Source organism: Cajanus cajan, chromosome 7, assembly GCF_000230855.2.
Source record: "Cajanus cajan strain Asha chromosome 7, NIPB_CcT2T_4, whole genome shotgun sequence".
NCBI classification, from domain to species: domain Eukaryota; kingdom Viridiplantae; phylum Streptophyta; class Magnoliopsida; order Fabales; family Fabaceae; genus Cajanus; species Cajanus cajan.
The window spans coordinates 61,091,736-61,112,586 of record NC_138523.1 but is presented as its reverse complement, the minus strand read 5'-3'; the positions used below and the strand labels follow the sequence as shown (position 1 = coordinate 61,112,586).

The following is a 20,851-nucleotide window of genomic DNA, read 5'->3' as shown; positions in this document are numbered from 1 at the left end:
ATAAAATAAAAATGTTTACAAAGAAATAAATATAATGCAAAATTTTATATTAGATACAAATAAAATTCATATTTATAAGTTATTCTACTGTCACAAAAAAATGGTCAAAAATATTTTATTGAATAATACATAATATCATACAAAATGAGAGTGAGTATATGTAGTTAAACAAATAAGTTGTAAAAGTTAGTCCATAAAATAACTAAAATCATGTTAATATGGATAATATTATATTCTTCAATTAAATATTTTAAAGATTAAACTATAAAAATATATCAAACAATAAGAAAAATAAAATAATTATATATAATAATTGAACTTCCAACTGAACACTTCCTTATTTTTAATATATGTATACTACACATGAGACAAATCATGTAAAATCACATGATAAGTAGTGTGCTTGAGTTTATTAAAATGTAATTATATATATAATGATTAATACACAACTAAAAATAATTAAGAGTAATTCCAAAGCTTAAAAGTCATATTATTATACAACCAAAATTTCGATGATTTAAGATAAATATATTGAGATTTGACATATAAAGTGCAAATGAAAATTAAACATAAAATAGATTAAAATATTAGTTTATAAAAATACTATTATTGTATAGATATATATTGAATTAATTATTAAATTTAGTAAATAAGCATATGCCATAAAATTTTGGAAAGTAAGACACTTATTTGTGAATACACGTTTTACTTTCGCTTTCAAGCAAACTTATTTAGAAAATTTAAATTTTATACTTTAATTAACATAATTAATTGTTAGAGTTCTTCAAGATTACAAAAGAAAATGAGGCATTCAAATACATAAAATATATTTGATTAAAGTCTCACATATTTTTCTTATTTGATTAGAAATATTTATAAGAGAGTAATGTTTAAAATATTTAACATTTTTGTAAATACATTTTGTGAAATGATAAAATATATATATTTTTAATAAATATATGTGAATATAAAAAAAAAACATAAATACTGAAATCTTAAGTAAAGACTAATTTATATGCGTGAAAGAGATTTTTGTTGATGAAATATTATTTTATTAAAATAAAAACCACGAAATTTACCCTGTATCTTAGAGTAAACCTGGCAAGCACGGTGCGAAGAGGGAAGAGGGTTGGTAGTCCAAATAAACGTTGAAACATGCATTTCAGCCTAAGGCTTAAATAAGAAGTGTGATATTTATTTAGTATGTACATAGTGATGGAGTAATTTTTGTACTTGTGAAAAGGAGAGAGTAGGCGGAATTGGAGTAAATTAGGGGGATAATGCATGTGAAATGAAATAAATAATCCACGTGTGTGATATACACACTGGGTGTACAAAATATCATCCATCAGAAATGAATGATGCATTATCAATCCATGCTTTTGCTTTGGGAGCAGTGCATGTAGAAGAGGGATAAGTGGCTAAGGAAGAAGAAAACGCAATCGCAAATCGCAAATCGCAAATCGCAAATCGCAATGGGTTCTCTTCGTTTGTATTCGCCTACCTGTGCCTGCGCTTCCACTTGTTCAAGACGCTCACGCAATAAAAACCACAACCATTTCAGATTCCTCCCTCCATCTATCCCTCCACTTGGCCCTCTCCATCTCCGCTTGCCTCCGCTTCTCTCCGCTCTCTCCTCTCCCCAAACCCAATCCAGGTCATTCTCTCTATAAATTACGTATAATAATACCCTAACTCTCTCTTTTCTAACTAATTTCTCAATGTCAGGGACCTCGAACAGGAAGAAGGAAAGGCGAATCGTACTTCGGTGTCCATGAAGCACAAAGTTCGTTTGCAAGTTCGATTGGATCACCAGGTTCAATTTGGCGATCACCTTGTCATTCGAGGATCAACCAAAGAATTAGGATCCTGGACCAAGAATGTTCCCTTGAAGTGGACCCAAAATGGATGGGTCTGCGTCTTGGACTTTAAAGGGACCGATCACATCGAGTTTAAATTCGTCACTGTCAACAAGGACGGGAGCTTAGTCTGGGAAGCTGGACAAAACAGAGTGTTGAACTTGCCCGAGGCCGGTCATTTTGCCACCGTCGCTACGTGGAACGCAACACAAGAGAATTTGGAGCTACAGCCTTTGGATGAAGCAGATGATAATACGGAGGAGGGTAATGGTTACGAGTACGATGCTTCCGAAGCCGACCCAAGTCCCTTTGTAGGACAGTGGCAAGGTAAACCTATTTCTTTCATGCAATCCAACGAGCATCGGAGCCATGAAACACAAAGGAAATGGGACACTTCAGGCCTTCAAGGCTTGTCTCTCAAGTTGGTTCAAGCTGATCAAAACGCAAGGAATTGGTGGAGAAAGGTATTCACATACACTAATTATGGACCTTTCTTCTTTTAACTTATTTCTCTCCTTTGGAATTTAAAACTCAACTGCTCTATACTGCCTGTTTTTAGAAACCAGTAGTTTTCGGTACCTTTTTCGTTTTTAATCAACCTATTAACTTTATCTACAATTTTCATTTTCAAGCTTGATATCGTACGTGATATTATAACTGCAAGTCTGCAAGGGGAAGATCGATTGGAGGCTCTCTTATACTCTGCTATCTATCTCAAGGTCTTGTTCCGTCTTTTCTCCTATATTCATATTCAATAATCTATGTTTTTCTTACATCATCATGAGTCTGAGCCCTTCTTAAATCATCTTCTGCAGTGGATAAACACAGGGCAAATATCTTGTTTTGAAGATGGAGGTCACCACCGACCAAATAGGCATGCTGAGATTTCAAGGCTTATATTTCGTGAACTAGAGCGACACACTAGTCGGAAGGATATATCTCCACAGGTGATTTATAGCCATGTCCTTTAAATTGTCTGACCTACATTCCATGTAAATTGTCCCAGAGATGGAAATTGTTCCAACAGTGTTGTTGACATAATATTTCAAATACTTCTTTCATTACCATAATATCATTAACATGCAGGAAGTTCTAGTCATTCGCAAGATTCATCCATGCCTTCCATCTTTCAAGGCAGAATTCACTGCATCTGTTCCTCTGACCCGAATTAGAGATATTGCTCATAGAAACGACATTCCACGTGATGTCAAGGTTGTTCTCCTAAAAGTATTTGAAGTATGAAATAGCATTGTAATTCAATGTTAATAATAGGTCAACTGTTTTATGTATTGTTTATTCTCCAGTTACAAATCAAGCATACAATACAAAACAAGCTTCACCGAAATGCTGGTCCTGAAGATTTGGTTGCTACAGAAGCTATGCTTGCTAAAATCACTAAGAACCCTGGAGAATATAGTGAAGCATTCGTGAAGGAGTTCAAAATATTTCATCAAGAACTCAAAGATTTCTTCAATGCTGGCAGGTTTGACATGAATATCTCAAACATGACTCATTGTCCCTTGTAATCATATGTAAAATTTTTTGTTTCTTCTTCGCATCAGTTTCTCTTATTATTATGTATGTTATTACTTTATTATAATTTCATATAGTCATTATGTTGTTTTCTCTAGGAAGCTTTCTACATGATCACAGCGTCATCATTTGAATACACAATTAGGCTGTAAACCAATAGACTATAGACTCTGATCATGAAACTTGATGCGTTTGCATTGTTGACAAAATAATCTGGATTTTGAAGTAATCATATCTTTCCTTAAGTTGGGAAATTAACTGGTTGAACATTATGCCATAGTTTCTCCTCTTTGGCTGTCCCATGTTCAATCCCATGGGAAGCACCTTGCTGTAAAGGCTCCAAAAAAAATGGTGACTGATGCATTAATCTCCAACATTATGGAGTTTGGGGAGTGTCATGCACTCATCTGCAGGGTGGTTGTGACTACAAAGGTCACAAGACCACAACCTTCTTGTTGTGCCAATGCTTGCCATCTCTTGTGAAGATGGGGCAGGGGGAAGGGCAGCATCCAACCTCATTCTGTCATGTAACACAATTGGAATATCATTTTGAGTGAACAAAGTATTCTAAATTTTGAGGATATATTCAAATCAGTTGAACTTGTATTTCTCTGGTTACTGGAAAATCATGATTTGATAGTTTCACATATGCCTTTGTCATGTTGCAGTCTTGCTGAACAGCTAGAATCAATTCATGAATCTATGGATGAATATGGCATTTCAGCACTTAATTCATTCTTGGAGTGCAAAAAGGTGAATTTGCTTTTTCTTATTCTCTTCTATTTATATTTCTTGATTTGGTATCAAGGTTTGACACTGGAATATACCAATTATGGAACAAGATGTTAGATAACCCATGGTGGAATAATTAGTTAATTAGTGAGTAAGCTAGTTGGGGTTGATACTTAGAAAATGATCAATTGTGATTTTAGTCTTCCAGGTATTGCAATTTTGCAATTTTAGTTTCCTACTTCCCCACTTTCTGAAAAAGATATTAGGTTTCTATCAATTTGTATCACATCTTTCAACTGCAAACAAATGGTGTGCGTGATGATGCTGACATTTTAGTGTTTTATTGGGACTAGTCAAAGAGTTAGTGCACAACTAGGCCACATGAGCCCCAGGTTGTGGAAAATGATGGAATGTTAGGATCCAATTGTGATGTTTTTGAGTCCACATTGGAAGTATGGGAAAGGTTTTGGGCTCTCCAACTTCAACGGCTAACTTTTGTGATGTGGTTCTCTCAAGGTTCTTAACAGAAGTTTTACGAGTTGAAATTGATTATATTTAGTAACCTGATCCTGCTATACAAGTTATGGTGCTCTTTTACTTTAAGTTTGAATTTGACATTTGAATTTTTTCCACCAAAAGTCCTCTCAATCCTTATCCTTTATTGAGCCATATACAAACTAGGGCTGTGTGTATGAGGTGTTTGGACATTTATTTAAGCTGTCACAAGTCTGGTTGTGAATAAAATTCTGAAATGGGCCAGCTCATGGTATCTTGGGGAAAGGGTGTTGTTTCTTGTTTTGATAGTGGCAGGAGGCAAATTCTGTCTATAATTTTCTTTGGGTTTCTGATAGAATCTACTGGTATTGAAAGAGAAAATTGAAGGAATGAACAGAGCAAAAAATGTCTGCAAGTATATTATTGGTCCCCTTCCTGAACCACACTATCATCCAATCGATTCAGTACACTAGGCAAATTCGAGAATGCCCGCTCTCCCAAATTACAATATTATTCCACCCCTCCTCTCCCCTTACGTTCTCCTATTTATACAATATCCCCGTCCCTACAGCCTGTTATCAGTTAGTTATTAAAAATAACTAACTGCCTCCCTTTCCCCTCCTCACATATACCCGTTTAACCACGGGTCTCCTATCAATACTCCCCCCCCGAGCTAACACCTTGTCCTCAAGGTGAAATTGTGGGAATGTGGCATCAACCTTGGCTGCTGTTTCCCACGAATTTTCACAGTCAGGTAGGTTGTGCCACTGAATGAGGACCTCCAATTCTCCTGTTCGGCTGTATTTGTACGCTACAAGTTCAGCTGGTTGCGGCTGTAGTTCCCACTCTACAGAAAGTTCTTCCGGAAGGGACTGCACCTGTTTCTCTATGGGCACTGCTTTCTTCAATTTGCTGACATGAAAAACTGGATGAATCCTACTGTTTTCTGGTAACAGCAACCTGTAAGCCACCTCACCCACCTTAGCCCCTACCTGGAAAGGACCATAATATCGCGGACTCAACTTCTCATTTCTCCTCTTCGCCAATGACTTGAGCCTATACGGCTGTGCTTTGAGATAAACCCAATCTCCCACCTCAAACTTCACATCCCTTCTTTTCTTATCCGCTTGTTGTTTCATCCGATGCTGTGCCTTTCCAATATTAGCTTTTAATTCCTCCAATATTCCGTCCCTCTCTTCTGCCATTACATTTACAGTCTCCACCTTGGAAGGGAAAGTTTGAGCTTTGAAAATAGTAGGAGGATCCCTTCCATACACGGCCTTGAACGGAGTCATTCCCGAAGATTGATTGTAATGGGTGTTAAAACAAAACTCTGCCCAAGCTAACCACCTAGGCCACTGCTTGGGTTTATCCCCCACAAAACATCTCAAGTAATCCTCCAAACACCTGTTGACCACCTCCGTCTGCCCATCCGATTGAGGGTGATACGCTGATGCATATTTCAATTTTGTGCCAGCAGATTTAAACAATTCTGACCAGAACTGGCTCACAAACAGCTTGTCCCTGTCAGTGACAATGGATTCAGGAAATCCATGTAGCCTCACCACCTCCTGAACGAACACTTGAGCTACTTCCTGTGCAGAAAAAGGGTGTGATAGGGGTAAGAAATGGGCGTACTTCGATAGCCTGTCTACTACCACCAAAATAGTATCCTTGTTCAAAGCTCTCGGAAGGCCCCCAATGAAGTCCATGGATAAATCAGTCCAGATTTGCATAGGAATTGGTAATGGTTGCAACAATCCACCTGGTGCCAGTGTCTGGTACTTATTCGTTTGGCAAACGTGACATTCAGCCACAAATTTGGTAATGTCCTTCTTCATTCCCTTCCAAAAGAATACAGCTGATACTCTCTTGAAGGTTCTGAAAACACCCGCATGGCCTCCCATAGCTGAAGCATGAAACTCTCGGATGATGAGCGGAATCCTGCTAGACTTCCTGGGTAACACCAATTTGCCGTTGAAAAATAATTTTCCCTCTTTCAATTCATACCCTTTCTGCTGGTCCGGGTCTGTGACCAATTTCTGCATCAGTACTTGTAATTCAGCATCCTCCAAAAACTCTTCTTCCCACTTCTGCCACTCTTCCATTTCTACCCTTGTTATTGCCGCATACATCATTTGCCTAGAAAGACCATCTGCCGCCTTATTCTCATAACCCGGTTTATATTGGATTTCAAAATCAAATCCCAATAACTTGGTTGTCCACTTGTGATGCTCCTCTCCCAATAATTTTTGCTCATTAAGAAATTTGAGGCTCCTCTGGTCAGTTTTTATAATGAACTTCCTTCCCATCAAATAATGTCTCCACTTCTGAACAGCCACTACAATTGCCATTAATTCCCTTTCATATACTGATTTTCTCTGGGCCTTGTTAGAAAGAGCCTTGCTCATGAAGGCTAAGGGCCTACCCTCTTGAAGCAGCACCGCCCCAATTCCCTGGCTGGAAGCATCTGACTCCACCACAAACAGTTTAGAAAAATCGGGAACAGCCAACATAGGCAACTCGGCCACGGCCCGTTTAAGAGCCTCAAACGCTACGGTGGCTTCCTCACTCCATACAAATGCGTCCTTTTTTAACAACTCCGTCAGAGGTCTTGAAATCACCCCGTATCCCCTAACAAACCTCCTATAATATCCGGTCAGACCCAGAAACCCCCTCAGACCCTTAAGGTTCATAGGTTGAGGCCATTTAAGCATGGCTTCTACCTTGGAAAGGTCTGCTGCCACCCCCTCGGCCGAAATGACATGACCCAGGTACTCCATATGATGTCTTGCAAACTCACACTTCTTCCTATTAGCCACCAACGAATTCTCCCTTAATAGGGTCAATACCTGTCTTAAGTGGTATTGATGTTCTTCCAAATTCCTGCTATAAACCAATATATCATCAAAAAATACTAAAACAAACTTCCTCAAAATCGGCCTCAATACTTCATTCATTAACCCCTGGAATGTTGAGGGTGCATTAGTAAGGCCGAAAGGCATTACCAAGTATTCATAATGCCCCTCGTGAGTTCTAAAAGCCGTCTTGGGAATGTCCTCCGCTCTCATCCTGATTTGATGATAACCAGATTTCAAATCCAATTTGGAAAATATGGTGGCCCCATTCAGCTCATCCAAAATCTCATCAATCACGGGAATGGGAAATTTATCTGGTATGGTCACCTTATTCAACGCCCTGTAATCAACACAAAACCTCCAGCTTCCATCCTTCTTTTTTACCAGAATTATAGGACTAGCATAGGGGCTGATACTAGGCCTGATAATCCCTGTCCGCAACATGTCCTGCACCAATTTTTCAATCTCATTTTTTTGGTAATACGGGTACCTATAAGGTCTGAGGTTGGGAATTTCGGCCCCCTCCTTCAAATGAATAGCATGGTCCTGCCTTCTTGATGGGGGCAGTCCCTGGGGTTCCCTGAAAACCTCTTCAAACTCCTCCAATAGTTGCTTAACACACTCTGGCACTACCCTCATCTTTCCCTCTGGCTCGGTTTCAGCCACCCGACATTCCACCCAAAAAATTTTCTCTTCCTCCTTCAACTGCCTGAGGGTGCCTTTCAATGGTGCTTCCGACACACTCAAGGAAGAATCACCCTTGATTTGATAGACTTCTCCTCCTACTGTGCCCTTTAAGGTTAATTTATCAAAATTAACCTTAATTTCTCCCAGCCCCCTCAACCATTCCATCCCTAATATCACGTCAACCCCATCCAATGCAAAAAGATAACAATTTTGCCTCCAAGAAATTCCCTGTACCTCTATCTCCAATCCTGCACACAAGCCTTGCGCCTTCACACTATGACCATCCCCGACCTTCACCCAATATGGCTCTGTTTTCTTTGCCGTCAACCCCAATCTCGTTACCACCGAATCAGCAATGAAGTTGTGCGAAGCCCCACAATCCACCAAAACCAGAACTGAATTATCACCTATCTTTCCCCAGCATTTGAACGAATGTTTAGAAGTCATCCCCACCATACTCCGAAAATCTAATGTTGTGGAGGACGGCTTACCCCCCCATTGTATCTCCTCTTCTTCATCTTCCTCGGTCTCTCCCTCCTCCAATAACATTATTCGAATTTGCTTGTTTTTGCACACATGTCCCGGTGAAAACTTCTCCTCACATCTGAAACAGACCCCCCTTCGCCGCCTTTCTTGGTACTCCGCATCAGTCATCCTCCGCCAGTTTGTCTTACCATCCCCCTTTTGACTATCTTCCCCTTTTGTCTCCCTAGGTTCATCATGTTTCTTCTTCTCTTCGTCCCTTCGGCTGCCATAGAGGTTCTTGTTCCATCCCCCTCTATTCATGGTGGACGACGATCCCCCCACCTCCTTCCTTAAGATCGAATTTCGAGATTCTATCAATAACGCCAGATCCATAATTTCTTCCAATGAATTGAGTCGATGCAACCTCAATTCCGCCTTAACCTCCTCCTTGAGACCATTCAAGAAAATGCCCTTCAAATAATTGGTATCCCCAATCTGGAGAGGCACAGAATTTGCCTCAAACTGCTCCCTGTAATCCGCCACACTCCCTACTTGCTTAAGGCCCAACAACATTTCGTATGGGTTTTGTACCACCTCGGGCTGAAATCGTTTCAACAATGCCCCTTTGAACCCTGCCCAGGAAGTATTTTGATTTCTGCCTTCCCACCATTGAAACCACGCCACTGCCTTCCCTTGCAACGCTACCATAGCCACCTCCACCTTCTCGTCCTCCCATACCCCCTTCAACCTGAAATACCTTTCCATCTTTCCAACCCATCCTAACACGTCATCCCCTTGGAACAGCGGAAGTTCCAGGTTTCGCCACTTCCACCCATTCTTTTCCGTTCTTGGATCCCCATACTCTTCGTCCCCTTCACGGCCGTTACTTCCCACCGTCCCCATAGTCGCTCGCATTTCCTTCATTTGCTCCAGCATCTCGCGCATCGCCCCCTCGATGTTACGCCGCCATTCAGTTTCCTCCGCCGCACGTTTCAGTATGTCCTGCAAACCCTTTTCCACCTGCTCCAACCGGAACTCCATTTTCTTTTCCATCCTTGACCCCTCAGGTTCGTAGCAGCTTTGATACCAGTTGATAGAATCTACTGGTATTGAAAGAGAAAATTGAAGGAATGAACAGAGCAAAAAATGTCTGCAAGTATATTATTGGTCCCCTTCCTGAACCACACTATCATCCAATCGATTCAGTACACTAGGCAAATTCGAGAATGCCCGCTCTCCCAAATTACAATATTATTCCACCCCTCCTCTCCCCTTACGTTCTCCTATTTATACAATATCCCCGTCCCTACAGCCTGTTATCAGTTAGTTATTAAAAATAACTAACTGCCTCCCTTTCCCCTCCTCACATATACCCGTTTAACCACGGGTCTCCTATCAGTTTCTTTTGCTTTTCATATGTGTAAGCACTTATGCAGATAAATTTAAAGGAAAATGGCCATAAAAAGGAAAAATAAATAATGTTTGGATCCTTCATTTATCATTATCATTTGGTGTGGGAAAAACTGAGCCATAATTAAAAAAATATATTGAGAATTGCGTGCATTACATGGGTATTTGTAAATATAGATGAAGTGTGAAAAATATAATTTTAAAAAAATATTTAAGAGAAGTTAAGTTTGAAGGATATAAAATTATTTTCTTGATAATAAAAGAATATAAACTAAAACAATGTATAAATGTTTGAAACTTTTAACTTTTGAAAAAGCTTAAAGGTTATTTTAATTAATGTAATAGTATTTTAATGGTAACTTTCAAACAACCCAATATGCTTAATGTTGATTGAAGAGAATTTGTTACGGATGAAAAAAAAAAAGAAACAAAAGAATATCCTTTGATTGACTACCTATTTAAAGAGGAAAAAAAAGTATGTATTTCATTAAGTCTAGCAAGGTTATTGATAACAGATAACAATCTATGGTGGTGAGCCAAAAATTCTTTATAAACATATGGTGGATGCCATGGCAGCCCATGGTGGACAAGAAAAATATAAATAAATAAATATATATATATATATATATATATATATATATATAAAAGCAAAAAAATAAAGTAAAAACAACTAAATATCAACTAAAATAGTTAATTATCATAACAACTATACCATAAATCCATAATTCATTAAGTCTCAAACATAATTGAAATTGATTAAATTAAAACAAAACAAAATGAGTAGAAAGACATTATCCTAAAAATAAGAATAAGAACAATAATAAAATAGGAACTCAATGTTAGTCTTAGAATTTAGAACAAAATAGGAACTTAAACTGATCCAATTGGTAGAAGAAGTAGATTAAAAATAAAAGAATGTTGCTGTAGATGCAACAATAGACACATAGTAAGAAAGGAGTAGGAAAAACTAAAGGAAGAAGGAGGATTAAAAATGAAAAAAATAATTAATAAAAACTTGTTCAGGTCTTAGGTTTTTGTTATGTTTGTCAGAGTGCTGGGCCACCATGGTTCAGGTCGCCAGCCAGAAAAGTGATCAGGGAGTGATGGGCGAGGGTGAACAAAGTTAATCGGAGATGGTTTCGTATGCATCATGTGAGTGTGGTTGGCTTTCATGGTTGCTTGTTGGAGTGTTGGGCCACTGCAGTTCAAGTCACTGATTGGAAAGGTGACTGCGAGTGGTGGACAAGGGTGAATGAATGTCACCAAAGATGGGCTGGGGTTCGTGTGGCTGGCTGTTGCGGTTTACGGGAGAAGGTTGAAACCCAAAAGCCTAAGGGGTCACTCAAATGGGCCTGGTTCGGAGCCCAAAACAGGTTTTTTCAAACAAAAAACCGTTACGACTGTCATGTGCGTCATAGTGCTGCATGTGGCAATGGCCTTGGCACCCATCATGGCAGAAATGGCAAACGGTGTTACAAATTGTGATATGGCAGATGGGGAATGGTGATGAAGGCCAAAATTGCCCCGCTATATGCTTACAGTGGCGTAATAACTTATAACCATTATTTAACAACATTGAAGTCTAGTAGTTTGAAAGACATGTCACAAAATACAAAATGTCAACCATGTGTTTTCCCTCTATTCTCTTTTAGTTGAAACACTTTTCTGCAAATTAATAACTAATTATACATGTAGCATAACTTGAATAATTTATGCTTGGTTTATTCAGCATGAAGGTGAAATATTGTGGTTGTCAAAGTTATAGCTTGGATAAGAGCACCCTTCTATTTTTTTTTGGCGGGGGGATAGGAGAAAAGGCACTGTTGTGTTGATCCTTTTCATGTGATTGTGGTATTCATAGTTGTTCTGATAATAGCATCTACTGATAACGGACAATCTTCTGTACTTTTCCAGAATATGGATTCTGCAGCAGAATCAACTGTTGTCAGAGAAGAAGTAATTAAACCTTTATTTAAAACGATGGAATCTTTAAATGTTCTGAGAGAAACTATTGTAAAAGGTCTTGAAAGTGGCCTCAGGAATGATGCTCCAGATTCTGCAATAGCTATGCGTCAAAAGGTAACATTAATTTTATTCAATTATTTATCTATCTGAGACCTTGAGTCTGGTTAGCTATTTAAAGAATGCTGAAACACTATTGATTCTCATTTTTTTGGGAGGTACAGTGGCGCCTCTGTGAGATTGGGCTTGAGGATTACTCATTTGTTCTTTTAAGCAGGTTTTTGTCGTACTTTTTTCATAATTTACTCTTTGTACAATTGTCTGATATTCAGAAGTCGAATGACTTATTGTGAAATATATGAAGGACACATGCTGCAAAAGGCATGGATTACTTGTTAACTACTTAGACAGAACTAGATAACACTAGAATATAATGCATAATACTCAAAATTCATAAAGATAGGTGTTTATTAGACCTTGAATTCAGTTAAAGATTTATATCAATTATCTTTTACTTTAGAAGGGCAAAAAATATGCAGTTTCATTTCATTTCAAGCTGCCTAGATGCCACATGATAGGATGTAGTATGATTGAACTATGTAGAACTCGTTTAATGGAGATATAGAACTTTCCCGGCTACATACATGCTACATGTAGATTCAATAGCTAGACCTTTCTCTTGGTAGCACATTAACTTCTGAACATATATGAATAGATTTCTCAATGAGCTTGAAGCTATGGGAGGTGCTCGTTGGCTGGCTGCAAATGTGCAGTCAAAAAATGTAAACTCATGGGATGATCCACTTGGAGCCCTTATAATTGGAGTCCACCAACTCAAGTTATCTGGTTGGAAGCCAGAAGAATGTGGTGCTATTGAAAATGAGCTCATTGCATGGAGTAAAAAAGGCCTTTCTGAAAGGGAAGGTAACTTTCTAAGGTCTTATCTTGAATTGTTGTGTTTTTAAATCATTGTAGTCAGTGCTGACTGTTGACTAATTTTTAATTTTAATTGTACTTCCTTTTTACTTTCCAGGAAATGAAGATGGCAAGACAATTTGGACATTGAGACTGAAAGCTACTCTTGATCGATCAAAGAGACTAACTGATGAATATACTGAAGAACTTCTTAAGATATTCCCTCAGAAAGTCCAGGTTAGACTGTTAGAGAGTATTCCCTCCAGACTCAATCATAAGAAAAATTAACTAACTTATGTGTTAATATTAAAAAGTTAATTAACTTCATTTAATTTTGCTAATCTCACTTAAAAATAAACTTTTTCCTTTATTGTCCTTCATTAGAACTTGATATCAAGAATAAAGAGTCATTGAAAATAGTCTTAATTAATTGAAGTGTATTTTGGAGATGGTAGCATTAAATAAGGTAAAATTAGTTAAAATTTATTTATATTTTTGTCTATCATTATAATTTTTTTTTTTGTTTATATTTGAGTCTAGAGGGATGATGATGATGATGATGATTATTATTATTATTATTATTATTATTATTATTATTATTATTATTATCATTATTATTATTATTATTATGTTAAAGGCCTCCAATTTTAGTGCCTAGTGCAATAAGTTACTAAACAAATATAACATAAAGCAAAGCCAAGATACAACCTAGACTAGGGAATACAAAAATATATAATTAATTAAATAAGCAGGCAATTTGCTAGTTTTAATAGCCCCTAAAATAGTTGTGATTTGTGACCTGCGAGGATCTTTTAAATTTTACACAACCTTTAATAAAAAATGAATAGGAACACTGAAACAAATCCAATTTAGACATAGGAAATCTTTATAGTTGTTCTGGTTCATCCTTCATTTCAAAGCTAAATAACATATGCCTTGTGACATTGGTACTGCTTGAAATGTATATATCTTGAAATAAACAAACTTGTTATTTGAAATGTTGCAGATACTAGGAAAAGCTCTAGGAATACCTGAAAATAGTGTCAGGACATATACAGAAGCTGAGATTCGAGCTGGGTATGATAATGTGTTATTGTTTTTTTTTTTTTTAATTTTTCATTTTTCAGCAGTTGTACTCTAAAGTGTTTTTACCAGTAACTGTGATTTCTTGTCATGTTTATTCCTAGAATATGGATTTCATTACAAAACTTAACAAGTATAAACATCATATCTAACTTTTCTGCTGTAAATTTTTAGTGTGATTTTTCAGGTTTCAAAACTATGTACTCTTCTTCTAAAAGCTGTTAGAAATGCACTTGGTTCTGAAGGTTGGGATGTTCTTGTTCCAGGGGCTGCTTTAGGAAAACTGGTTCAGGTACCACTACCAAGTTGTATTTAGAATTATCACACTTACTATGTTATTATGATATTTACTCCTTGTGCTTGTGAGCATGAAAGAGAGAGAGACTTTTGTAGAAAATCCTTATTGAATTTACGGGAGTGAATAATCCCTTACAAATACAATTACATAGATATCTTAGAAGTGAATGTACCCTCATACTAAAACTACTAATACTACTACAAGATGGAGCATAAATGATAATCATGCCTTGCTTCTTGTCACAAATATTATTCTTGCAAAATTTTATTCAAATTATTACATTACCCTGCAAAGACCCACTTGCATCCTAAAGCATATATTTGTTAAGGTAATGGAACCAAAAGACAGGTTTCATTTCTCACCAAAGCCACCATTTCCATCTTCACACACTCATCACCCATCATGGGCAAGAGCCTCCGAGACTTCACTCTTGGCAAGATAGAGTACATGGAAACAGTAAAGTACTAATAGTAAGGAGACATGTGGTGTAAGACTCGATAAAAAGAAAAACTGCAAGATCAACTAATTCTATACCATCAATTATCAAACAGAAGTACGTACCCAAGTTGTGGAAAGACAAGAATTTATAGCCATCTATACAAGCAAAACCTAAAAAAAGTAATAACCAAATAGGAAGCAAACAAAAGTAGGGTTATCCTCATTCTTGACTAACATGAATTTGGGTTTCTTTGACCTAGGTTGAAAGAATTGTTCCTGGTTCACTACCATCATCAGTGGAAGGACCTATTATCCTTGTTGTTAACAAAGCTGATGGTGATGAAGAGGTATATATTTGTATTTCTTTGAGGGTATATGTAAATGTTAAATATATTAATATTTATAAGTTGATTACACTGGCAGGTAACAGCTGCTGGGAGGAACATAGTGGGAGTTATACTTCAGCAAGAGCTGCCTCACTTATCTCATCTCGGTGTTAGGGCACGACAAGCAAGTCTTCTTTCTAGTATCCAATCAATGATTTTGAAGTTTGAATATATACAATGTCATTGACATTCATGCCTCTATTATTTATTACAGGAAAAGGTTGTATTTGTCACTTGTGAAGATGATGAAAAAGTTGCTGATATAGAAAGGCTTATCGGGTCATATGTGAGGTTATATTGTCATGACAAGTCTCCCGTTCATGATTACTTAATTTTAAAACTAAATCATTTTTTTTTCAAAATATTTTAATATAATCTTGTGAGCAGATCTAATACTATAATGTTATCCACTTTCTCATTCCTGCTTCAATATAACTTTTCAGATTGGAAGCATCAACTGCTGGAGTTAATCTGCAGTTGTCCTCTTCAGTTGACACTGATGACAATTCTTCCATTAGAAGTTCTGATGATAGTGTCTCTGGAGTTGAGGTTCCTTCTTTTTCTTCTGGTAGAATCTTCAATTTTGACCAGGTAGAGAATGATACAATTATTCACTCTTATTTTTTTTGGCTGAGTTTATATTTTAGAGATAAATTTCCAGTTGGTGAAAGTGGTGTGATTTAGGGTTGAAATATTTGACAATTTTTTTTTTAAAAATCTATTTTGTAAAACAGTTTAAGGAACTGCTTTTTAGAACAAAACAAAAGAAAAAAATTGTTTGGAATGTTAATTTGAAATCAGTTTTTAAAGTCAGAAAATAGTCCATGAATCTAACAGCTAATCATCCACCCCCAACCTACTGACTGGTTCAACACATCCATCAACACCGTGTCTTGCTGCAAGAAACACACACCATACCCCACAACAGCTGCACTTTCTTCTTCCTCAACCTAAACTGTCCCCTCAATCCTGTGACCACTAGTCAGACTACCATGAACCTTTGCGCTGTCACCACATAGCCCCTGTCTCTTCCTTGTTCTCAGTATTTGCAAGCATCACCTAAGCCATTGAGTTGCATCATCTTCATCCCTTGCGCCGGTCTTGGGATGTTGCAAGACCAGTTGCGAACCCATGCCATCATCATGAGTACTAGAACCTAACTCATGACTTTTCAGATTAGAAAATAAGCAAAGAAAAACAAAAAAAAAACTGTTGGCATAGTTAATGATGACACTTGCAAGCAGTGATTTTGGAGGAAGAAGATGATGGGTTGGAGAGGTTGAGCCACGTTGGGCCATTAAGAGAAAACAGATAGATATTGTTTTGACTTTAAGGCCATTGACATTGTTAGGATCACCGCATGAGATATTGACTGCTTTGGCGCTCGTTGGACATGGATGATTTTTTCTTTGAAAAGGCGTTTTGGTGGTTTAAAGAGGGAGTGTGTTTATAAGCTACCTTTAGTCTCAATTCCTAAGCGACTTTTAGGTATACTGAAACAAGTCCCGTAGTTGAGGCTAAGAGACAAGAATAACCTGAGCCCCCCTTCTAGTGTCAATGTTATGACATAAGTCCGTTGACATCGTTAGGATTACCATATCCGAGGTAATGTCCGTTTTGATGCTTGTTGGATTGTCACGGTTTTGTATTTGAAAAGGGGTTTGGTGGGTTAATGAGAGAAGATATTTATAAATTACCTTTAACCTCGAATCTTAAGCGATGTGAGACTTTTTAGACATAACAGAACAAAAATGAAGAGAGATACATTAACAATAAATATTAGACAAACGAAAGAACAGGTTAAGAAAACATCTTGAAGATATTCTGATTTTTTGGTTTTCAAAAATTAATTTTGAAACTTGTTTCCAAAAATTCAAATGAAAACAGATTATATCAAGAATGTTTTATTGTTAAAAAATCAGTATTCAAACAGGCCATAACTTGGCTTACAACATAAGAGGCTTTTAGCATTACTGCATGTGAAGAAAAGTTCAGTAGTTTTCGGAGCCAGCATTTGAGTTAGAAAGAAAAACTGTTGAAGCTATGAAAGTATTATTGGACAAGCATTTTAAACTCAAACCAGAATCTATGGCAACTAGCTGTTTCCTGATTGCCATCAGTAGCAAGGTGCTCTATGACGACGACCGAAGAGTGTAGAGGTGTGCAAGGTCACTGCATCATTTACTTCAACATTGACATGAAATAGGAAGACAAATTTTTTGGAATTTTTTGAAGCAGGGTATTTATGTGAAGCAGTTCTAGCTGTTGAACTACCAGTTTTCACTAATTTTTTTTATCAATTTAGCCAGTTTTTGACAGGCTTTTTTAGCATTCAGGTTTTGTAGTTTATGTAGGCTGGCCACCTAGTCGGTTTCCAGTCTATCTAGATGAACCAACTGGTACAGTCCAGTTTTAAAAACCTTGATAATAGCACTACTCTAGTGCTTGACTTAATTATTTGTATAAATGGATGTTAACACTGGTAATTGGTTAATTATTTGTATAAATAGATGTTAACGCACTGTATTATAAATTTATAATGTCAAATTAACCAAACATTATTCACTGTTATGGTTTTTACTTTATGTATGCAGAGCTTTTGTTCAATTACCATTCTCTTAATTCACCTTAAATTTTAGAGTATTAAATTTTTTATTGTTAGAATATTAGAATTCTTATGTTAGGAGATTTGTTAGCTTAGTAGTTTACTAGTCTTATTGGCATTGGCAGTACTCTACTAGTAAATAGTAATGGACCTAATTATCTGTATAAATAGATCTTAATGCTTTCATATTATATCATATCTATCTAACTTGTATTATTCAGATTAATGATTTTATATGCCGGGCATTTAATTAATTACGTTTCTCTTAGTTCTTCATAAAAATAATTTCAAATAAATAATTATTTTTTTCAAATCAAGGGTGCTTCCTCTGGAGGAGTTATCTTGCTTCCTGATGCAGAGACACAGACTTCAGGTGCAAAGGCTGCTGCATGTGGTCGTTTATCATCATTGTCTTTGGTTTCTGATAAAGGTAAGATTCAAAAAAAGTGATGTGTTGTGCATAACTATATATGACCAACGATATTGCAATGAGTAACTTCAACTCAAGTAGTGCTATATTTTATGTTTCTAATGATATATATCTTATAGAATGATACAATGTCCTGTTTAAAACCCCTCTCTCTCTCTCTGGTTTACTAACACTTGTAAGGAAAGAGATTCCAGCTCATGATTTTTTTAAAACTATCCAGCTCTAGACTTTCTTTATGGGAATTTTATTAAAACAATGCTTTAAAGATTCTTGTTCATCTGAAAATTGATGTTATGTTTTTTTGTGAGCTGAAATTTTCTTGTTCTTTTTATTTAATTATCAAAGTTAGACATTTTTAGTTTGAACTTTGAAGTGATTAAATTTATTGCCTTCTTTTGAAGGATGTCCCACCCTCATCTTCCTCCTCTTTTGATAAAACCTTTATTACAAAAAGATTTGGTCCATTCATGCCATCATTGCCATGTCTTATAAGTTATAATCATGCTGTTACATTGAGAATTTGAGATTATTTCAAAATCTATAATCTAATTTAAACATGTTAACTTAAAACACATAACCAAAGATTAATTATGCTCTCAGTCGCCCAACTATCAGCTGTATTTTCTGCAAATTTATGTTTCTGAAGTTTTTCTCTCCCTTTTCGTACAGTTTTACCTTACGTTCTTATATTCCAATAGACTGAAGTACTTAAGTCACATAACATACCATTTCGTTCTAAGATGATTTTGGAAGATGCCTATGCAATTTTAATTGTCAGTGGTCAAGTTCATTGACTAACTTGTGACATCAGTATGATAATTAACAACAATTATGTTTCCTTGTAAATCATATTTCTGAAATCTGATTTTTGAATGACAGTTTACAGTGACCAGGGAGTGCTGGCTTCATTTCGGGTTCCTTCTGGGGCAGTTTTACCATTTGGATCCATGGAATTGGAGCTAGAGAAGAGCAACTCCACTGAAGCATTCAGGTCTATCCTGGAAAAGATAGAAACAACAAAACTGGAGGGTGGTGAACTTGATGCTCTATGCCATCAACTCCAGGAATTAATTTCTTCCCTTAAGCCCTCAAAAGACATCATTGAAAGCATTGGGAGAATATTCCCAAGCAATGCGCGTTTAATTGTTCGATCCAGTGCCAATGTTGAGGACTTAGCTGGAATGTCCGCAGCTGGACTTTATGACTCAATACCCAATGTTAGTCCTTCCAATCCAACAGTTTTTGGAAATGCAGTCAGCCAAGTATGGGCCTCACTGTACACTCGGAGAGCAGTTTTGAGCCGCCGTGCTGCTGGCGTTCCTCAGAGGGAAGCTTCAATGGCAGTTCTGGTCCAAGAAATGCTTTCACCGGATTTATCATTTGTACTACATACTGTAAGCCCAACAAACCAGGATAATAATTTGGTGGAGGCTGAGATTGCTTCTGGCCTTGGTGAAACTCTGGCTTCTGGAACCCGGGGTACACCATGGCGAATATCATCTGGGAAATTTGACGGGCAAGTGCAAACACTGGCTTTTGCAAACTTCAGTGAGGAATTGCTGGTACGTGGTGCAGGGCCCGCAGATGGGGAGGTTATCCGTTTGACTGTTGATTACAGCAAGAAACCGCTCACAGTTGACTCAGTTTTCCGTCGACAGCTTGGTCAACGCCTATGTGCAGTTGGGTTTTTCCTAGAGAGAAAATTTGGTTGCCCACAGGATGTGGAAGGATGTCTTGTTGGGAAAGACATCTTTATCGTACAGACAAGGCCTCAACCCCTGTAGAAATCACCCGTCTCTCTTCAAATGGTTATGGCATTGAATATTACATAATTGGTCATTGTTCTGAATATTTTACGTGGTTGTGTGCACCGTAGTTGCTGGGAATTTCCTAGACTAGACTACACATTTAGTACAGTACAGGAAAGAGGAAACACATACTTCTGTTCTGTATGGCAATGGCACCAGCTATGTACGTGATGGAAATGGAATGACGTTCGACAAATTGATAGATATGAAATCAACCGTTACAGTTGGCCTGTCTACTACTGTATCTTGTGCAAAGTATGTAGATTTATTTCTTGAAAGACATTTTTGTGACGTAATAATAGTTACAAAGTTGGCTCAACACCCATCAAGAATCTTAAAGAACGCTGGTAATTCTTGTGTCTCTTTCAAGTGTCTACTTTCGTTTCTTAGTTCCTCGATTTTGAACACACTTCTAATACAAGACCTCTTCTATTTTCAGAAGACCTTGTGTTATATTGCCATATATCAATTCATATGTAAATGTAACTAATATATTGTATATCTTTCACGAAGGATTTCCGATTTCCATATACCTGTCCACAAATAGTTGCTGGAAGAGTCGGCAAAATAATGATGAACTGACCTTATTGCCGTGAATTCATTTGAATTCTTTGAATTTGACCCAATTTTAGGTGAAAGGCTAAAAAACAACTTGGGGCAATTTCGTGGACCATTGAAGTTTCGTTGATGGTTATAATGCTGATATTTTGTTGTTTGAAAAATAAACGTTTCTCCTACTTTACATGCTGCTTTCAAGGGTAGGAAAATAATTAGGGGACGAACCGGATACAGTTGTAAGCTAGTATGGATAAGTTGTGAATCTAAATTGATTTAAATTAATCTAATGAGTTTAAATAATATTTTTTTAGTGTTTGGATTAAATCTAA

The 20,851-nt window shown here is 37.0% G+C and overlaps 1 protein-coding gene across 1 annotated transcript; it reads left to right on the top strand.

Annotated features, from left to right (window-relative positions):
* Window positions 1-1,241: 1,241 nt before the first annotated feature.
* On the top strand, window positions 1,242-20,494 carry PWD (chloroplastidic phosphoglucan, water dikinase (ATGWD3)). The gene is made up of 19 exons (XM_020350679.3): window positions 1,242-1,657; window positions 1,729-2,323; window positions 2,492-2,578; window positions 2,675-2,806; window positions 2,946-3,071; window positions 3,164-3,342; window positions 4,061-4,145; window positions 11,954-12,118; window positions 12,226-12,278; window positions 12,717-12,925; window positions 13,035-13,153; window positions 13,923-13,993; window positions 14,174-14,291; window positions 14,996-15,082; window positions 15,159-15,245; window positions 15,336-15,412; window positions 15,565-15,712; window positions 18,045-18,156; window positions 19,036-20,494. The coding sequence occupies exons 1-19, from the start codon at window positions 1,476-1,478 to the stop codon at window positions 19,938-19,940; spliced, it is 3,537 nt and encodes a 1,178-aa protein (XP_020206268.1). The 5' UTR covers window positions 1,242-1,475; the 3' UTR covers window positions 19,941-20,494.
* The last annotated feature ends 357 nt before the right edge of the window (window positions 20,495-20,851 follow it).

Excerpts from the sequence above, each read along its gene's own strand:
- PWD (XM_020350679.3), top strand. The coding sequence starts at position 1,476 with ATGGGTTCTCTTCGTTTGTATTCGCCTACCTGTGCCTGCGCTTCCACT. Across the intron at positions 15,713-18,044 it reads GAATCTTCAATTTTGACCAG|GGTGCTTCCTCTGGAGGAGT; the intron begins GTAGAGAATGAT and ends TTTCAAATCAAG. Across the intron at positions 18,157-19,035 it reads GTCTTTGGTTTCTGATAAAG|TTTACAGTGACCAGGGAGTG; the intron begins GTAAGATTCAAA and ends TTTGAATGACAG.